General features: G+C 46.7%; 2 protein-coding genes across 4 annotated transcripts in view; one reads left to right on the top strand and one right to left on the bottom strand.

Annotated features, from left to right (window-relative positions):
- The first annotated feature begins 286 nt into the window (after positions 1–286).
- FZD5 (frizzled class receptor 5) lies at positions 287–3,215 on the top strand. Its single transcript, XM_055345074.1, is given in 3 exon segments — positions 287–896; positions 1,165–3,168; positions 3,171–3,215. Coding segments are annotated over 2 exon segments (1,776 nt in total). The 5' UTR covers positions 287–896; positions 1,165–1,437.
- A 9,781-nt stretch (positions 3,216–12,996) lies between these two features.
- The window catches only part of CCNYL1 (cyclin Y like 1), a 38,973-nt gene continuing 33,919 nt past the window's right edge, over positions 12,997–18,050 (bottom strand). For all 3 annotated transcript variants that reach the window (XM_055345077.1, XM_055345075.1, XM_055345076.1), the window contains one exon: positions 12,997–16,950. In XM_055345077.1, the coding sequence (XP_055201052.1) occupies positions 16,834–16,950 (117 nt within the window). In that variant the 3' untranslated portion in view covers positions 12,997–16,833. The remainder of the gene's footprint in view (positions 16,951–18,050) is intronic.

Here is an 18,050-nt window from a genome sequence, read left to right as displayed (position 1 = left end):
GCCCCGCCCCCGTCGCTTTCCGGCCCGCTTATTGGCCCGCGCTCCGCGGCGGCCCGCTCGGGGGCGGGGCCGGAGGGCGCCCGGGGCGGGGGGGCGGGGAGGCCGAGCCCGCGGGGCAGTGGGCGGGGACGCGCGGAGAACGTGGCGGGGCGGCCCACCAACCGAGCCCCGGCGCGAGGGGGCGGGGCGGGGGCGGGGCCTCCCGGCGGGCTTTAGAGGCAGGTGACCCGGGCGGGGCGGGACAGGCCAGTCCGCCCGCGCCCGTGTCTCCGCCGCCCTCGCCGCCGCGCGCCGCTCCGGACCCGCCGGAGGTGGGCGAGGGAGTGCGAGAGCGCGGGGGAGGAGCCGCGCCGGGCGCGTCCCGGGAGCGCCGCCGCCGCCCCCGCCCCCGCCCCCGGGAGCCCGCTGGAGCGCGGAGCCCCCTGCAGGGGAGGAGGCGAGCAGCGGGCTGGACGCGGCGGCGGGCGGGCACCATGCAGTCCCGGCGGGGCCAGCGCCGGCTGCTCGCGGCGCAGTGAGGCAGCGGGACCCCCCGGCTGCCGCCCACCGCCTTCCTCCCGCCCAGGTGCTGCCAGGCGCGCTCGCCCCTCGTCCGGCGGCCGGAGCCCGCCGGAGCGCGCGGCCTGCTCCCGCTCCGCCCCGCTCGGATCCATCATGCAGGGGGCCCCGGAGGAGGCGAGGGCGAGTGGCCGGCCTGCGGCGGCCGCGTCCCGGGCGCGACCCCCTCTCTGAGACGCCCCCCCCCCTGCTGCCATGTGCCGCGCCCCGGACTCCCAGCCTACCGCCAAACTTTTCGGGTGCCAGCCCGGCTCCGAGTCGCGTTTGTGAGCGAGTGTCCCGGGGACGGAGCGCCCAGGCTGGCCGCCGACCGCCTGCTTCTCCCGGGAGCCGCGGAGGTGAGAGCCCGCGCCTTCCCCTTCCCGCGTCCGCGTCCCGGTTCCTCCGCCCTTGGGCGGGCGGCTGAGCGCTCGGGCCCCGGGGTGCAGCCCGGAGGCCCCCGGCCTAGAGGGAGGGAGGCGGGCTGGGAGTGGGTAGTTTGGTTCCCGGAGGTGGAGGGGAGGGAAAAGGCAGAGACGCTAAGTTAGAGACTCGCAGAGCGCCTGCGGGGACCGAGCGTGGACTCCTCTCTGACCGGGAGTGGTTGCAATTTTCCTTCTCCCTCAGCTTCTTGTCTAAAGAGCGCTCGCCCCGGAGTCGGAGCCCTCGCCGCCCCTCCCCGCGCGGCCCGGCGGAGAGCTGAGCGCTGCCTGCGGCGGAGCGCCCTCCCGAAACAGTTGATCCCCGGACGGATCTGAGAGAAAAGAGACCAACAGGTTGCCAGCCCCGGCGCCACACACACACACACACACACACACACACCCGAGTCGGCGGAAAGGCCGGCCCGGTGGCGGCGGGCGGCGGGCGGCGGGCTGCGGCCGGCGAGGGAGGGACGCGGCTATGGCTCGGCCTGACCCGTGCGCACCGCCCTCGCTGCTGCTGCTGCTCCTGGCGCAGCTGCTGGGCCGCGCGGCGGCCGCGTCCAAGGCCCCGGTGTGCCAGGAGATCACGGTGCCCATGTGCCGCGGCATCGGCTACAACCTGACGCACATGCCCAACCAGTTCAACCACGACACGCAGGACGAGGCGGGCCTGGAGGTGCACCAGTTCTGGCCGCTGGTGGAGATCCACTGCTCGCCCGACCTGCGCTTCTTCCTCTGCTCCATGTACACGCCCATCTGCCTGCCCGACTACCACAAGCCGCTGCCGCCCTGCCGCTCCGTGTGCGAGCGCGCCAAGGCCGGCTGCTCGCCGCTCATGCGGCAGTACGGCTTCGCCTGGCCCGAGCGCATGAGCTGCGACCGGCTGCCGGTGCTGGGCCGCGACGCCGAGGTCCTGTGCATGGATTACAACCGCAGCGAGGCCACCACGGCGCCCCCCAGGCCCTTCCCGGCCAAACCCACGCTCCCGGGCCCCGCGGGGGGGCCGGCCTCGGGCGCCGAGTGCGCCGCCGGGGGCCCGTCGGTGTGCAAGTGCCGCGAGCCCTTCGTGCCCATCCTGAAGGAGTCGCACCCGCTCTACAACAAGGTGCGCACGGGCCAGGTGCCCAACTGCGCGGTGCCCTGCTACCAGCCCTCCTTCAGCCCCGACGAGCGCACGTTCGCCACCTTCTGGATCGGCCTGTGGTCCGTGCTGTGCTTCATCTCCACCTCCACCACGGTGGCCACCTTCCTGATCGACATGGAGCGCTTCCGCTACCCCGAGCGCCCCATCATCTTCCTGTCTGCCTGCTACCTGTGCGTGTCGCTGGGCTTCCTGGTGCGCCTGGTGGTGGGCCACGCCAGCGTCGCCTGCAGCCGCGAGCACAGCCACATCCACTACGAGACGACGGGCCCCGCGCTGTGCACCGTCGTCTTCCTGCTGGTCTACTTCTTCGGCATGGCCAGCTCCATCTGGTGGGTCATCCTGTCGCTCACCTGGTTCCTGGCAGCCGGCATGAAGTGGGGCAACGAGGCCATCGCGGGCTACGCGCAGTACTTCCACCTGGCCGCGTGGCTCATCCCCAGCGTCAAGTCCATCACGGCGCTGGCCCTGAGCTCCGTGGACGGGGACCCGGTGGCCGGCATCTGCTACGTGGGCAACCAGAACCTGAACTCGCTGCGCGGCTTCGTGCTGGGCCCGCTGGTGCTCTACCTGCTGGTGGGCACCCTCTTCCTCCTGGCGGGCTTCGTGTCCCTGTTCCGCATCCGCAGCGTCATCAAGCAGGGCGGCACCAAGACGGACAAGCTGGAGAAGCTCATGATCCGCATCGGCATCTTCACGCTGCTCTACACGGTGCCGGCCAGCATCGTGGTGGCCTGCTACCTGTACGAGCAGCACTACCGCGAGAGCTGGGAGGCCGCGCTCACCTGCGCGTGCCCGGGCCCCGACGCCGGCCAGCCGCGCGCCAAGCCCGAGTACTGGGTGCTCATGCTCAAGTACTTCATGTGCCTCGTGGTGGGCATCACGTCGGGCGTCTGGATTTGGTCCGGCAAGACGGTGGAGTCGTGGCGGCGCTTCACCAGCCGCTGCTGCTGCCGCGCGCGGCGGGGCCACAAGAGCGGCGGCGCCACGGCCGCGGGGGACTACGAGGCGAGCGCCGCGCTCACGGGCAGGACCGGGCCGCCGGGCGCCCCCCGGCCGCCGCCGCCGCCGCCGCCGCCGCCTACCACAAGCAGGTGTCCCTGTCGCACGTGTAGGAGGCGGAGGCCGGGGGTGGGGTGGGGATGGGGGGCGGGGGGGTGGGTAGCTTTGCCAAGTTCACTTCCGTTTACCTGCGTGGCGCTGAGGCCCCCTCCTGGGGCCCTTTCAAGGGAGTACCTGTCCCAGGACTTCTCAGAGGGGCTCAGCTCACGAGTATTCTGTTTCGCGTTTCTTACTACCTTTTTGTGTTTTTGTTTTTGTTAGTGGAACCCTGTTTTTAATTTATATGTAGTTTTCTTAATTTTTAACTTTGTTGCATTTTGGCAACGCAATTGACCTTTGCTTTTTTGGGGGGGGGCTTTACAATCCTAAGGTTGGCATTATAATGAAGTTCCGCTTGGTTCAGGTTCCTTTGAACTGTGTGGTCTAAAATGGGAAAATAGATTTCCTATACTTGTGTCTTTTTTTTTTTTTGAAAAAAAAATGTGAACAGTGAAAGTTGCTATGACTGGGAAGCTGTCGAGTGCGCTTTTTCAGCTCGTTTTCTCTCCTTTCACTGCTTAAAGTGTCCAAGATGCTTTAAGGCGAGCTGCTTGTCCCTGTTTATAGTCCCCAAGTTAGGGGAAACCCCAACTCAAGCCAAGGAGGGGGAGCATAATGCGGTCAGGGCCTCCCCAAAGTGACAAAGTTAGAGAGTGTTTAATGATTCTGTGTGCCATCCTGGCTTTATTTATCGAGCTTCGGTTTCTTTTCTGTAGTGCTTGTAACCATTCTTAACAGCACCCTGCGTTGTCTTGAATAAGTTAGAGGTGGCATTACAGAGTGCCGGTATAAATATTTGGAAAAGTGAAAACCTAAGGGATGGTGATTGGTTGAATTCTAGACTGGTAAAATGGCAGCTTTGTGCCAGAGGAGGAGTGGGTGGTTCTTAATAGGCTTCAGTGTGATCCCATTTAAAAAAAAAAAAAAAAAAAAAAAGAACTGGTGTTCTGATTTTGGTAAAAGTCAACCTCACTCCCTTCTTCTGGAAGTACTTAGAGATAGTTGTTAAAGGGGCTGCTTTTTAGATTTAAGGACTAAAAAGGATATACCTCCAGTAATTAAGTAAATTTTCAACACTTCTCTTATCTGCTCCACCCCCATCCCACCTCCTTTATCATGTTAAACAGTCTTTTTGCTTTTCTTATTCCTCCTCTCCTGGAGAGCTGTGATTAAGAAACCACACCCACCCTTGAATGGGGTGCTTGAAGGGGGGGTGGGAGGCTGGTTACCTGTGAACAAACATTGACAGCAATGAGAGAAAATAAGTGTCCCTGGACTTTGGACTAGTTTAATAGGCAGATATTCCCAAAGCAGCAAAACATGGCTCTCTGCAGGCTCTCAAAACAAATGACACCCGGAATACACCTGCGTCTGCTTTTAAACTATGGATCAGGGCACTGCTACTGGCAGGAGGGAAGCTGTCCTCTCTCCCCCATCTCAATCTGTTTTTCTTACTTTTTTCTGAGAAAGCCTATATATTGATGAGTACACACTTGCACACACCCACATGCGTTTTGCTGTTAGAGAATTGTTTGCTTTCCTAAATCTGCTTAACCATTCATTCATATACAAAAGCCTAAATATGAACACACACACATGGGTTTCTTTACTATTAAAGAATTGTTTGCTTTTCTAATCTGTTTAACTGTTCCTTCTTGAAGACTGTGAGGCCATGACTTGGGGAAGGAGGTGATAGTGCATTGGCCAGCAAAATACCAGTGACCAGGGTTGAGTGGGGACTACATTTACATTTAGAAAACTGAGATGGCAAAGACAATTACAATTTTAGGATGGGTCCCTAGGAAAATGACGAGTCTAGGCATTTGTGCTTCCTTTATACTAAAGTTGGAAAAGTAAGATTTAAATCCAGGACGGTTTTCACTTCAGAGATATTAAGGAAAGAAATGCATAGTTCCCATAGTGAATTGAAACACTTTGCTACAGGGAGAAGACTGGTAGTGTAATTTTGCAAACTCTCCAAAGCTGTTTGTGTTCATAAAAATGCACTGCTCTTACACATTCATACTCTGAATCAAAGTTAAAATTTCAATGGAATCAACAAAACTTAGTGCCCCAAATTTTTTGCATGCCTTATTCCTGTCCTTCTTCAGAAGCTGCTTTTTTAGAACCTTGGAGTAGATCCCCTGTCTGAGGGCCAAGTTTTCTGTTTTTCAAACAAGGGCCTTTTCGTGATCACCTCGACCTCTTCCCTAATATAGTGTGTCTTTTCAGAAAGTACACTGTTCTGCGGCCAGCAGTCATTGTGATTAATTTGGGTTGTCCCTCTTCTTTTGCTTTGTGGAGGAATCGAGGAACGATGCACAGTGTATCTAAAAGTTGTGGCATGAAACGGATAGAAGTGGATTAATCCTTTCAAAAAAAGTATTTTTTTCATTTTGGCAACTTGCCAAGCCTAAAGGAACAACCGATTTATTTGAAATAATAATAATAAGGCCTTTGACAAAGGATATTAAGCCAAGAAGAGGCAACACAGGTAATACCTTTTGGGGTCTAGTTGCAGAACCTACTTTCAGAGGTGCCGCTTTCTTTTCAGTCTCTGTCCTCACCCCTGCCCTTCCTCGGAGATAGCGCCCACCTGCTTCCCTCGAGTCTTATTACTATCAACCACCCACCTCTACCCAGGGGAGAGAGAGGTCGGATCTATTTACTGTCACCCTCTACTTCCATCACGCTATTTTCTCCTGATTTGCATTTTTATTATGCAAACAATCCATACTCACAGAAACATGAAAGCTTAGTATGTGGGGGTCTAGCAACTTCTTCACAGATAGCTTTGTGGAGTTGGGGAGGATTTACCATTCAGTTTAATGTCACAGGCACAGCTTCCAGGCTCTCCCTTCCACAGTTCAGTGTAGAGCGTTGTCTCACTTCATAGATGGGGGGGCGGGGGCAGGATTTAGAAGGTTCTCTAAAGGAACTCCCATGACCTCTCAGTGAATCAGTTGGCCAGACCTTAGGAAGTCTCTTTAACTTACACTACTTCCCTCCTCACATTTTGATATTGTCTAAATTGGCCGAAAATAATTTTTCTTGGTGCCTTATTGGTTTATCTTTGCAAACCTTTGTCACCTTTCCACATGGCCATTTCCAATGACGGGCCTGTGTGTATGTGTGCGTGTGTGTACGTGTGTGTGTGTGTGTGTGTGTGTGTAATTGTGCGCATGTACGAGCTTAAATAATGTGCCAACAGCACTGTTTCCAAGTTGGTATTCATTAGGCTGTTTCCTCCTGGGCCAGGGCTGCACTAATCCTGACATTGGCTGCCAGGAGAAAACCTCATGGATCCCACACAGAACCTTAATAACAGCATCCCTGACCTGCGCTCTCAAGTACAGAATGGGAACCCCAGAGCTAGGAAACGTAGTTGTATATTTTAATGAACTGCTGCCCCTGCTAACGGGGCTTCTTTCACTTTTGTGCTCTACAGAAAGACCAAGGGGGGTTGGAGGGACAAAGCTTTGAATAACTGCTTTCTAACACCAAATGTGGCAAACAGGACAGAGAACATCACAAATCTAGGCAGGTGTGAGGTACAGTGGCTGAGATTGCCTGTTGCTCCCTCTCTCTGCATGCCCTTTCTTGCCTCCCAAGTCCAATCAAGGGATCCTGGGAAGAAAATATGCCTGGAGTGGGGGAGGATGATTCTGAGGGGGGAAAAAGCTACCAAGACATTAAAGAGAGGCAGGATGTAAGTAACTAAGTAACCTGACTCATAACTCTCAAAAGCTTCTAGCAGCTCAGTGACAATTACAGGATTTATTTCAGCCAGGATCATGTCTGTGGTACATCATTTTGAGACAATATTACTTCATGTTGTTACAAACTGTGTGTGTAGTATGTGTGTGTTGTGGGTGTGTATATACATAATATATATTATATATATGAGAGATTTAGTGACTTTCGATACGGGTTTGGTGCAGGTGAATTTATTACTGAGCCAAATGAGGCACATACCGAGTCAGTAGTTGGAGTCCAGGGCATTCAGTACTTTTTATGATTTTCCTATATGTATAGTGCCTATCATGCAGCATCCTCACTGTCATGTCAAATCCAGAACTCACAGATCAGAGCCAGCAATATTTTATTTGTAGACAATCAGCTTGAATCTATAAATTATTATTGGCAGATGATTATAATTCTGAATCCATAACATTAACAAAAGGAAACCCAGAGCATCTTGATAAGTTTTTGTTTCTTGTTTTGTTCCTGGAAGTCCGTAGAACAGCAGTTGTATGTGGTTATGTTAGTCTCAAGCTACTTAATTTGCTGACCTTGTTATTTCAGAAAAGATTTTGTATGTATTATATTTGTGGGAAGGTAAAATAATGGTTTGAAATTTTTATCAAATATGGAGAGTAGTTATTTATGAAAAACAAAGAAATGTCTATTTTTGTTTCTTTGTTCCCAATTGATGTAGATAAATTTTAAAGTGCATTAAAAGCAATGGTAAAGAAAATAAAAAGATGCTGTGCACGTCTTTTTCTCCTCATGCTTTTATGGAGACACACACTGCTTTCTAAGAGTACCTGAGGAGATACGTGGATTCTAACTTCACAATCTGATTTCTCAGACGGTACTTAAAGCGACAATGTTTTTATTAATGTGAAAATCAAGCAATTCCAGTCACCAGAAGCAAAACTAATGAAAACATGTTTTACTTGAATATGCTTCATAGGTTTCTCCTGCCGATCCTGTGATTGTATCATGATTCACTTGGAAGAAATGAAGGGAAATACATGTAAGACCAGAGACCTTGCCTGAGATTGTGTTCTATTTTATCAACCCTCCATCTAGACTCTCTACTGAACCTCTTTGAATAGAGGTGATGCTGTTGTTCTGTGTGTCTGGTTGGGGGGCAGGGACTCTCAAAACTATTTCTCATTCAGCAGTTAGCCTCACAACATGGTGTTAAGCTCTAAATACAAGTCAGGGAGCCCAGGTAAGAGGATAGAAATTGATGTAGGGTTGGCACCTCCCCAATAACCTGGACAGATGTTTAGTAAACCTGAGATACCATTGTCAGAATACTTTCTTCTGGCTGCTGCTTTGGCAAAATGCAGGTTAGCCACCAATCTATGAACCACGGCCTCACGTGAATGCCCAGTATGTCAGTGTTCTCCGGCAATGCTCTGAGGCCTAAGTATGTAGGAGAACCTAGGTAATTAGGAGCTTAAAATTTTGTTTGGGGGGAGATAAGACAAATCTGATAAGAGGTGAATAATGATATGAGAGTATGTAATTTAATGTCAGAGTGAGCGCTATGAAGGTTATCAGATTCCTGTATAAGTTAGGGCAGTTGGGAGACGCAGAACAGAAAACACACTAGTTGAGCTCGATCCTGATGGAAGAGCCAAGGGTACCTTACGTGTACAGGACTCTATCATTGGCATGTCTTCCCTGGGCTCTCTCATTGCTCACCCCCCACCCCCACCTTCTTCCCTCAGTGGAAAAGGTGGTGGGGGCGAAGCCACAGGCCAGAGCCAAGGGCCTGTAGAGGCTTAGCAGGCTTAGAGGAGAAATAGGTGTGTCCAGAGTATTAATGGTAATTCTTTTAGTGATCTTTAGCACTTTAGTTTGACACTAATGGAAACAGGACCAAGAGGCAGTAGAATGGTTATGCTTAAAGACTTGGCAGCTAGACGGCTAGGGACTCAAGTTCCAGCTCCACCATTTATGGGCTGTGTGATCCTGGACATATTAATCTTTGAGTATTTCAGTTCTCTCATCTGTGAAAGAGAGACAATAGTACTTCTCTTAGGGTTGAGAGGATCTAAAGGATTAGATCAGGTTAAGACACAAGGAAGAAGCAACTGTTCAGTCATGGAATGGAAAGTGATAGGATCTTTTGGGGCTCCTATTTTTAAAATGTAGATTCCCAGACTTTTTTAAGCTCCAGGAATTGAGACTCAGGAGGTCTGAGGCCCTAAAAGCTGCTGCCTTTTTTTTTTCTTAAGTAAACTTTATTTTGGAATTATTTTAGGTTTACAGAAAAGCTGCAAAGATAATTCAGTTCCTGTATACCCCTTGCCCATTTGGCCCTAATGCTAACACATCCTCATAGTACACTGTGAAGATGAAGAAGTCAACACTGGCACGTTACTGTTAACTCCAGACTGCAGTTGGATCTCACCAGATTTTCCACTAATGTTCTTTATCTGTTCTAGGATCCAATCCAGGATTCCACATTGCATTTAGAGAAGCTTCGTTTTTCATAGGCACTTGCAGCTGATGAGAGGTAGGTGGTCTGGGGACCGTATCTTGAAAAATAATAGGACACGTGAAGGACGGAGCAAGGTCAAATTGCCCCATCCTGGCATTGGGAAGATGGCAGTTTTGAAGCAGAAGGGGATAAACTGATGGAGGGGTGATGTAGAAGGCTGGTGTTAAAAAGTTGAAATGGAACCCCCCCCATAAGACGGGAGAGGCTACGTTAAGAAGTGAGGCATCTATTATTATGCCAGATGAAATGAGTCTTGGAGCTGGAAGGTGGGGTTGCTACCTAGGCTGAGAAGCTCCATCTCGGGGTTGTGGGCATGTCAGGAAAGTCAACGAGGGCAGTGTGTGTGGAACAGCTGCCCTGGGGAAACCAGGAGTGCTCAGGTAGGTGACCATAGGGGATTACAAGGGGCTGGTTAGCCTGGGAGCCACAGAAGTTCTGTATTTCCTGGAATCCGATGGAAATGCTTTGGAAATGGGTCCCAGTAGTAACCAATATCAAGCATTGCCATGTTGGACACTAGCAGAGGTGAGGTGATCTTATTGAGGGAGGACCCTCATCAAAGCCCCCATCTTGGGGGCTGGAAGGTTAGTAGAATTGAGAATGGTAAGATGATGAAGGAATAGGTGTTTTAAGAAAAAGCTAGCAGGGGCACATGGGTGGCTCAGTCGGTTAAGCATCCAACTCTTGATTTTGGCCCAGGTCATGATCTCAGGGTCATGAGATCAAGCCCCACGTTGGGCTATGTGTTGGGTGTGGGGCCTGCTTAGGATTCTTTTTCCCTCTCCCCCTTCCTCCTGCCCCAACCTTGATCACACACTCTCTAACTAGCAGAATAATTTGAGGTCTTGAAGTGGATGCTATTGATACCTTTTATTTTTTTTTAAGATTTTATTTATTCATGAGAATCACAGAGAGGCAGAGACACAGGCAGGGGGAGGAGCAGGCTCCCTGTGGGGAGCCCGATGTGGGACTCTATCCCAGAACTCCAGAATCACACCCTGAGCCAAAGGCAGACTCTCAACGGCTGAGCCACCCAGGTGTCCCTATTGATACCTTCTTGGGGACCTTAGGTTCTGAGGTGACCACTGAATTTCTTGAATGCAGATTTCTTAGTTCCCTTCCCAGCAGTTATAATCATTACTCCCTAACCTGTTCATTCTTAAAAGAACTTTAAACTTTTTTCGATTTCTCTTCATTTTTATTTCATTCTTAATTCTTTCTGCACCCTAGAGATCCCCAACCACAAATTGGTATTCTTAAAATCTGTATCACATTAAGTACATGTTCTTAAAAATAGTGGAAATTGCCTCAGAAACCAAACCGACTGCGCCTGTGAACTACAGGGCTGAAGGGCTCCTAAGTCTCTTGCTTTCTTGCTGTCACAGTGTCTGGCCGGCCAGGGCGTTAAGTGGCGAACAGTTAAGACTTCAGGCCATCTAATCCTTAACTTGATAGACGCTGCATGTAACCTGTAGATTCAAGGGCTTTTCCAAGTAGCCCTGTACTCATGAATGCAGCTTCTAGGTGAGACAACAGTTGTAGTCATTTCATATGTGAGTACAGATAAGTCTTGGTGATGAAAGATTTCAGCTAGCTTATACGCTGTGGCTAAACTTTTCCAAAAACATTGTATAACCTGGATACAGAGTGAATGATTTTCCCATAAGTACTGGGTTCGTTTTTTTTTTTTTTAAATCAAGGACTAGTGTATTTATACATATAGGAAAACTAAATCCAAGAAATGAACTTCGAACTGTTACAAAACCAAGATTCAGTGGTGTTGGATTTCAATAATGAATGGGCATGCGTGGGGCACATTAAACGTCAAAGAGAAGGTCGTGATAGAATCTGATACAGCAAGAAAGTTCCTTTAACCAGAAGCATTGGGCCTCAAGGTCTTAGGATGAACCGTGTGAACTGCTAATGAGCAGCCATTTTTGACTTATAAAAATGGGAATTTCATCTGGTTCAGACATGTGACCTTTGTCTTTTCCTTGCAAAGACCTAAAAGCCCAGTTCCCAATAGATCAGAGTTAAAGTTTCACTGCAGTCAGTATTCCAATAAGGAAAAAAAACTAAAACTGAAGATAAATGAGTTGAGGTAGATCTTTTTTTAGTCTTGTTTAGGGGACGAGCCTTTCCTAGGTATGAAACCCTGAGAACACTGCCATAGTTACTACCCTAGTGGTAGCGAGTTTCTGTGCTCTGTGACATTTGTCAGAGAACCTACCAGCTTTTGGGGATGTTTATTACTTTCACCCTAAGCTGACTCAATTTCCCATTTATCAAAATGGCTGTACTGCCATCTAGAATTAAAGCCAACAGGGAAAGAACAACCTGTGATTCTACCTCATTCTGCCAACTTGTTCTTGAAGCTACTCAGGTCGCGTTCCTCCCCCCAGATTTTCATTTAACCTTTGACCACCCTTGTCAGCACTTCTGCTTAGTAGTCGGCGTAGTAAAGGGTACAGTCTTACAGTGATTTGTGACAGACTGTCCTCCTACATGAAGTCCGATCATTTAACCTCGCCAGCAGTTTATCAAGAACAAAGGGATCAGCTGAAAAGTTGACCTTACGTAGTGAATTAAGGTAGATGATGAAAATACAGCAGCTCTCAGGCTTTAGAGTATTGCTCAAGCGGAGCGGCTAAGGTCTTAATTTTTTAAGATTTCATTTATTCATGAGAGAGACACAGAGACTGAGACACAGGCAGAGGGAGAAGCAGGCTCCCTGCAGGGAGCCCGACTTGGGACTCGATCCCAGGCCTCCAGGATCAGGCTCTGGGCCGAAGGCAGACACCCAACTGCTGAGCCACCCGGACGGCCCAAAGTCTTAGTTTTAAACCTGATGAAGATTTGGCATATTTCTCACTGAAATGTGACTTTGAAAATAGTATTCTAAAAAGTCAAAATAGGTGGGCTGTTTCTCTTTACAGCAAAGATTATTCTAGTTCTTCCATTTTCTTTCCTAGGGTTTTTTTTTTTTTTAAAGGTTTTATTTATTTATTCATGAGACAGAGAGGCACAGAGCACAGGCAGAGGGAGAAGCAGGCTCCATGCAGGGAGCCCGACGTGGGACTCATCCCCGGTCTCCAGGATCAGGCCCTGGGCTGAAGGTGGCGCTAAACCACTGAGCCACCTGGGCTGCCCTCTTTCCCAGGTTTTAACTGCTTAAAATCCTCACGTTCTGTTTCTGTAGCTTTCCTGTAATTCCTTGCTCTCTGGTATATTTTACCTTTCCTTCTGGTGTGCTTTTTCCTCTTGGCACAAGAAGGAGCCATTCAAAGATGCCGTCTACTGTGTGATGCTTCTGAGTACTGTGGCCAGTGATTTTAAGTATACTAAATAAAGGCCTTTCGGCTGAAAAGAGCAAAAGCCAAAGAAATACATGATGACACTAACTAGAGACAAGGGTCAAACCAAATCACGAATGATCAGTTTGAAAATGCTGTCAAGACCCTGCTCATGGATCAGAGCCGACTCAAAGAATCCAAGTTAGGCAGAGATGGAATGCTACGTGAACCAAGAGATGGGATACAAACACACTAGCCGGATTTTAATTAAAATAGAGTTTATTAGCTTTTAATATAAACATGAGGAAGAAAAACCACATAAGTTGTAGCATTCTTTTCAAAATAAAACTGCAATCAATCAATACTTAACTCTCCAAGCTCCGAACTCCATAAACAATGTTTTTTGAGGTGGTAGATTGTAATACTTGATATACTGTTATGTATCATTTATGTGTCTGTCCTTTAAAAATGATGGAACCTGCAGCACTCAATATAATACGAAGCCTTGCTATACTGAGAGAAAGTATCCCTGGCCCAGACATGCGAGCTTTACAGGCAAAATTCCTAGATTACATTTGAGAAGGCAGGAGAAAGATTTCACATGGTTAGGAACACTAATCTTTTTTTTTTTTTTAACATTTCAAGTTTAAGTGACATCATTACCAATCTCCTAGAAGACTGATTACTTAACTCCCTGCCTTGCCTGAGGTGAGGGTTCCTCTTAAACAGGACTGGAAAGAGACCCCTCCAGCCAGGTTAACCCCTTATCATTTATGTGTCTGTCCTTTAAAAATGATGGAACCTGCAGCAATCAATATAATACGAAGCCTTGCTATACTGAAAAAAGGTATCCCTGGCCCAGACATGCTAGGTTTACAGGCAAAATTCCTAGATTACATTTGAGAAGGCAGGAGAAAGATTTCACATGGTTAGGAACACTAATTTTTTTTTTTTTTTAACATTTCAAGTTTAAGTGACATCATTACCAATCTCCTAGAAGACTGATTACTTCACTCCCTGCCCTTTTAAAGCCTGAGGTGAGGGTTCCTCTTAAACAGGACTGGAAAGGAGACCCTTCCAGCCAGGTTAACCCCTTATCATTTATGTCTGCCCTTTAAAAATGATGGAACCTGCAGCAATCAATATAATACGAAGCCTTGCTATACTGAAAAAAGGTATCCCTGGCCCAGACATGCTAGGTTTACAGGCAAAATTCCTAGATTACATTGGAGAAGGCAGGAGAAAGATTTCACATGGTTAGGAACACTAATTTTTTTTTTTTAACATTTCAAGTTTAAGTGACATCATTACCAATCTCCTAGAAGACTGATTACTTCACTCCCTGCCCTTTTAAAGCCTGAGGTGAGGGTTCCTCTTAAACAGGACTGGAAAGGAGACCCTTCCAGCCAGGTTAACCCCTTATCATTTATGTCTGCCCTTTAAAAATGATGGAACCTGCAGCAATCAATATAATACGAAGCCTTGCTATACTGAAAAAAGGTATCCCTGGCCCAGACATGCTAGGTTTACAGGCAAAATTCCTAGATTACATTTGAGAAGGCAGGAGATAGATTTCACATGGTTAGGAACATTTTTTTTTTGACATTTCAAGTTTAAGTGACATCATTACCAATCTCCTAGAAGACTGATTACTTAAGTCCCTGCCCTTTAAAGCCTGAGGTGAGGGTTCCTCTTTTTTTTTTTTTTTTTTGTCTTTTTTTGTGAGGGTTCCTCTTAAAAACAGCAGGACTGGAAAGGAGACCCCTCCAGCCAGGTTAACCTCTTATCATTTATGTGTCTGCCCTTTAAAAATGATGGAACCTGCAGCAATCAATATAATACGAAGCCTTGCTATACTGAAAAAAGGTATCCCTGGCCCAGACATGCTAGGTTTACAGGCAAAATTCCTAGATTACATTTGAGAAGGCAGGAGATAGATTTCACATGGTTAGGAACAATAATTTTTTTTTTTTTACATTTCAAGTTTAAGTGACATCATTAACCAATCTCCTAGAAGACTGTCCCTGCCCTTTAAAGCCTGAGGTGAGGGTTCCTTTTTTTTTTTTTTTTTTTGTCTTTTTTTTTTTTTGTCTTTTTTTGTGAGGGTTCCTCTTAAAAACAGCAGGACTGGAAAGGAGACCCCTCCAGCCAGGTTAACACCTTATCATTTATGTGTCTGTCCTTTAAAAATGATGGAACCCGCAGCACTCAATATAATACGAAGCCTTGCTATACTGAAAAAAGGTATCCCTGGCCCAGACATGCTAGGTTTACAGGCAAAATTCCTAGATTACATTTGAGAAGGCAGGAGAAAGATTTCACATGGTTAGGAACACTAATCTTTTTTTTTTTTTTTTTTTTTTTTTTTTAACATTTCAAGTTTAAGTGACATCATTACCAACCTCCTAGAAGACTGATTACTTAACTCCCTGCCTTGCCTGAGGTGAGGGTTCCTCTTAAACAGGACTGGAAAGGAGACCCTTCCAGCCAGGTTAACCCGTAGGCTCGAAGAACTGTTTCAGATCACCTACTTTCAGATCACTACTATTAAGAGTCCAGTTCCTTTCAGTTTATTCCATGTGAATTACCATGGCTCTTCATAAGTTTTACCAAATGTAGAAAAAAGAAACTCAGGTGGTCAAAAGAGGTGAACAGCAAAGCCCCTACAAAGAACTATTTTAAAAAGGGGAGGGTACGAGGCATCTCTCAAGTCTTAGTACAATTTTAAGCTTTGATACTTGTGGAAGTATAAATGCTACCAACTTACAAAACACCGTTTGAAAGTGTGTAGTTATGTCTTGTAAACTTACCTAGCTTTGTAAATTTTAGATACTAGACTTTTCGATGATCGCCCCTCTTGGAAGATGGCAAATGCTGGCTGGAACAAAAAAATAGTTAAAACGAAAAACTATTTTTTTGTTCCGGGGCCAGGAACAAAAAAATAGTTAAAACTAAAAACTATTTTTTTGTTCCGGGGCCAGGAACAAAAAAATAGTTAAAACGAAAAACTATTTTTTTGTTCCGGGGCCAGGAACAAAAAAATAGTTAAAACGAAAAACTATTTTTTTGTTCTGGGCCAGCATTTGCCATCTTCAAGAGGGGCGATCATGGAAAAGTCTAGTATCTAAAATTTACAAAACTAGGTAAGTTTACACGACATAACTACACACTTTGAAATGGTGTTTTGTAAGTCGGTAGCATTTATACTTCAGCAGTGCCCTGGAGGGCCCAAGCACACTATATTAAAGCTTAAAGTTGCACTAAGATTTTCAGGACACCTCCTTTTCACTATCTGCTTGTTACCACCGGACCACCATGTTGGCTGGAATTATGAAAATATCTTTTAATACACGTATTTAAGAATGGAAAATCACCAGAAAATGAGAAGCACCATTATAGTTCACAAGAAATGCAGCATGGACCCAACAGAAGTAGATAATCGATAACATACTTTCTCCATTTATGGTTCTCAACATACTAATATGCTAATAAGTAGTGCTTGCAAAGAATCTGAATGACAAGTGTTACTCAGCAGCTTTTTGGTTTAAACTGATTGCCAATAATGACTAGCAGCTTCAATGATAAAATAGGGAGGAAGAACCCTTCAATACCTAACAATGCTACAGTCTGTTCCTAAGTGGCTTTATGAGTTGTTAGGAGTCCCATGTTTTCATGGTAATACTGCATTGATTCTAAAGAAATATGCAGCAATATTGGGGGAGAGGGCAAGAAAAAAAATAGGAAAAACAAAAAAGTCATATAGTTAGTGTCTAAAAATTTGAATTAAAAAAGAAAAAACCTCTCAGCTCATAGCTATCAACCAATATAGTAAGCAAATATCTGTGTGTGGGTTGGAGCTTTTGCTTTGGAGTGGTTTTTGTAACTCTGTTTACATTAAAAAGGACAAAAGAGTGTTGCAATGACAAAGTCCCGTTCTTTCCTATGAGCATAATCCTTGTGGTCCATGAGTCTTGAATTCGAGGTCTTTCTTTTAGATGAAAATATTAACTTTGCTGGTTTGTGAGGAGGAGAGGTGGTATTTCTCCAGTCCTTGTAGAATGAGGGGTTCACGGTGTTCCAACCCCTCCCACACCTCCCTTAAGAAAGGATGGCATTAGAGCGCTGAATACCAATGAAATTATCAGCGCTGAAAGACCTTCTCATAGCAGCTCGAGACCAGTCTTTGTATTTGTCATCACACAATCTGGAAATGGCCTGGGAAAGTCAAATAGAACACAAGAACAATTAAAAAAGAGGGTTCCAGCCTTTAAAAAAAAAAAAAAAAAGCATCACTGATAAGCCACATAGTTACTGCTACCCTGGATAGCGGGGGTCTACACACCCAGGTTCTGAGAATGCTACTTCCTGCCAATTCACTAAGGTAATATCCTTAAAAGGCTAGGATTAGATTGATGGGCAAAGAAGAATTTGCTTATTTACAAATTGGATTCCAAAAATGTCAAAGGTATTCTGACGGGCTCCTAACAGCAATATCACCTGTTCCTGGTACACCTGTTCCTTCAACGTAATGAACATACACCTGGGTGAAAATCAGCATTTACTCAGCCATCCAACTTCTAGTCTTCATTGGTTCTTTTATCCTCTAAGCGAATTCTAACAGGGCAGGCATGTCTGGGCTTTGTTGGAAGGTCAGAGGTCTAATGACCGAAGCACCAAAAAGTGCTATTTCACCTGCACATTAACCATCGCAGAAAATAACTTATTCTAAGCTATACCAAGGTGCCACAAAAGTGTCCATTTTAAATGTGTTTTGAAATTTCAGTTGTGAATAACTCTGCTGTATACTCAAAGTCCTAAACCATAATGACTTTGTCTCTTATTTGTTACCATTCCATTAAAAATCCATGAACTCTCTACAGCAGTACTGGAAACACACTTTGTACAGTCTAGGTATAGATCTCTCAGGTGAGCCATGCTTTCTCTAATAAACTCATGGGACTGACCTGTGTTATCTGTAGAAAACACTGGCATGAATTTGCAAACTGAGTAAAAAACAGTTAAGAATGGTGGATAGATTATGTACATAGATATGATTAGGAATATAATCAAACTATCCACGTATGATTATATGGAAAGGTAGAGGCTCAAAGGGAAAACCATCACCATTAGGAACAGGTTAAATTTGAAAAAAAAAAAAAAAAGGTTAAATTTAAGATATTCTGAACTATGGTTACAGAAGAAATATCTATTTTTTCATAATGTAAGATCCTCATATAAATCATAAAAGACAAAGGGAATCTGCCACCAAAGGGTTAAGCTCTTCGATGTTTTTTTTTCTTCGATGTGTTAATTTA

The sequence above is a fragment of the Nyctereutes procyonoides genome, unplaced genomic scaffold, assembly GCF_905146905.1.
Source record: "Nyctereutes procyonoides isolate TBG_1078 unplaced genomic scaffold, NYPRO_anot_genome, whole genome shotgun sequence".
Classification (NCBI taxonomy): Eukaryota; Metazoa; Chordata; class Mammalia; order Carnivora; family Canidae; genus Nyctereutes; species Nyctereutes procyonoides.
The sequence above is the reverse complement of the archived record's forward strand: the minus strand, read 5'-3'. Positions and strand labels throughout refer to the sequence as shown.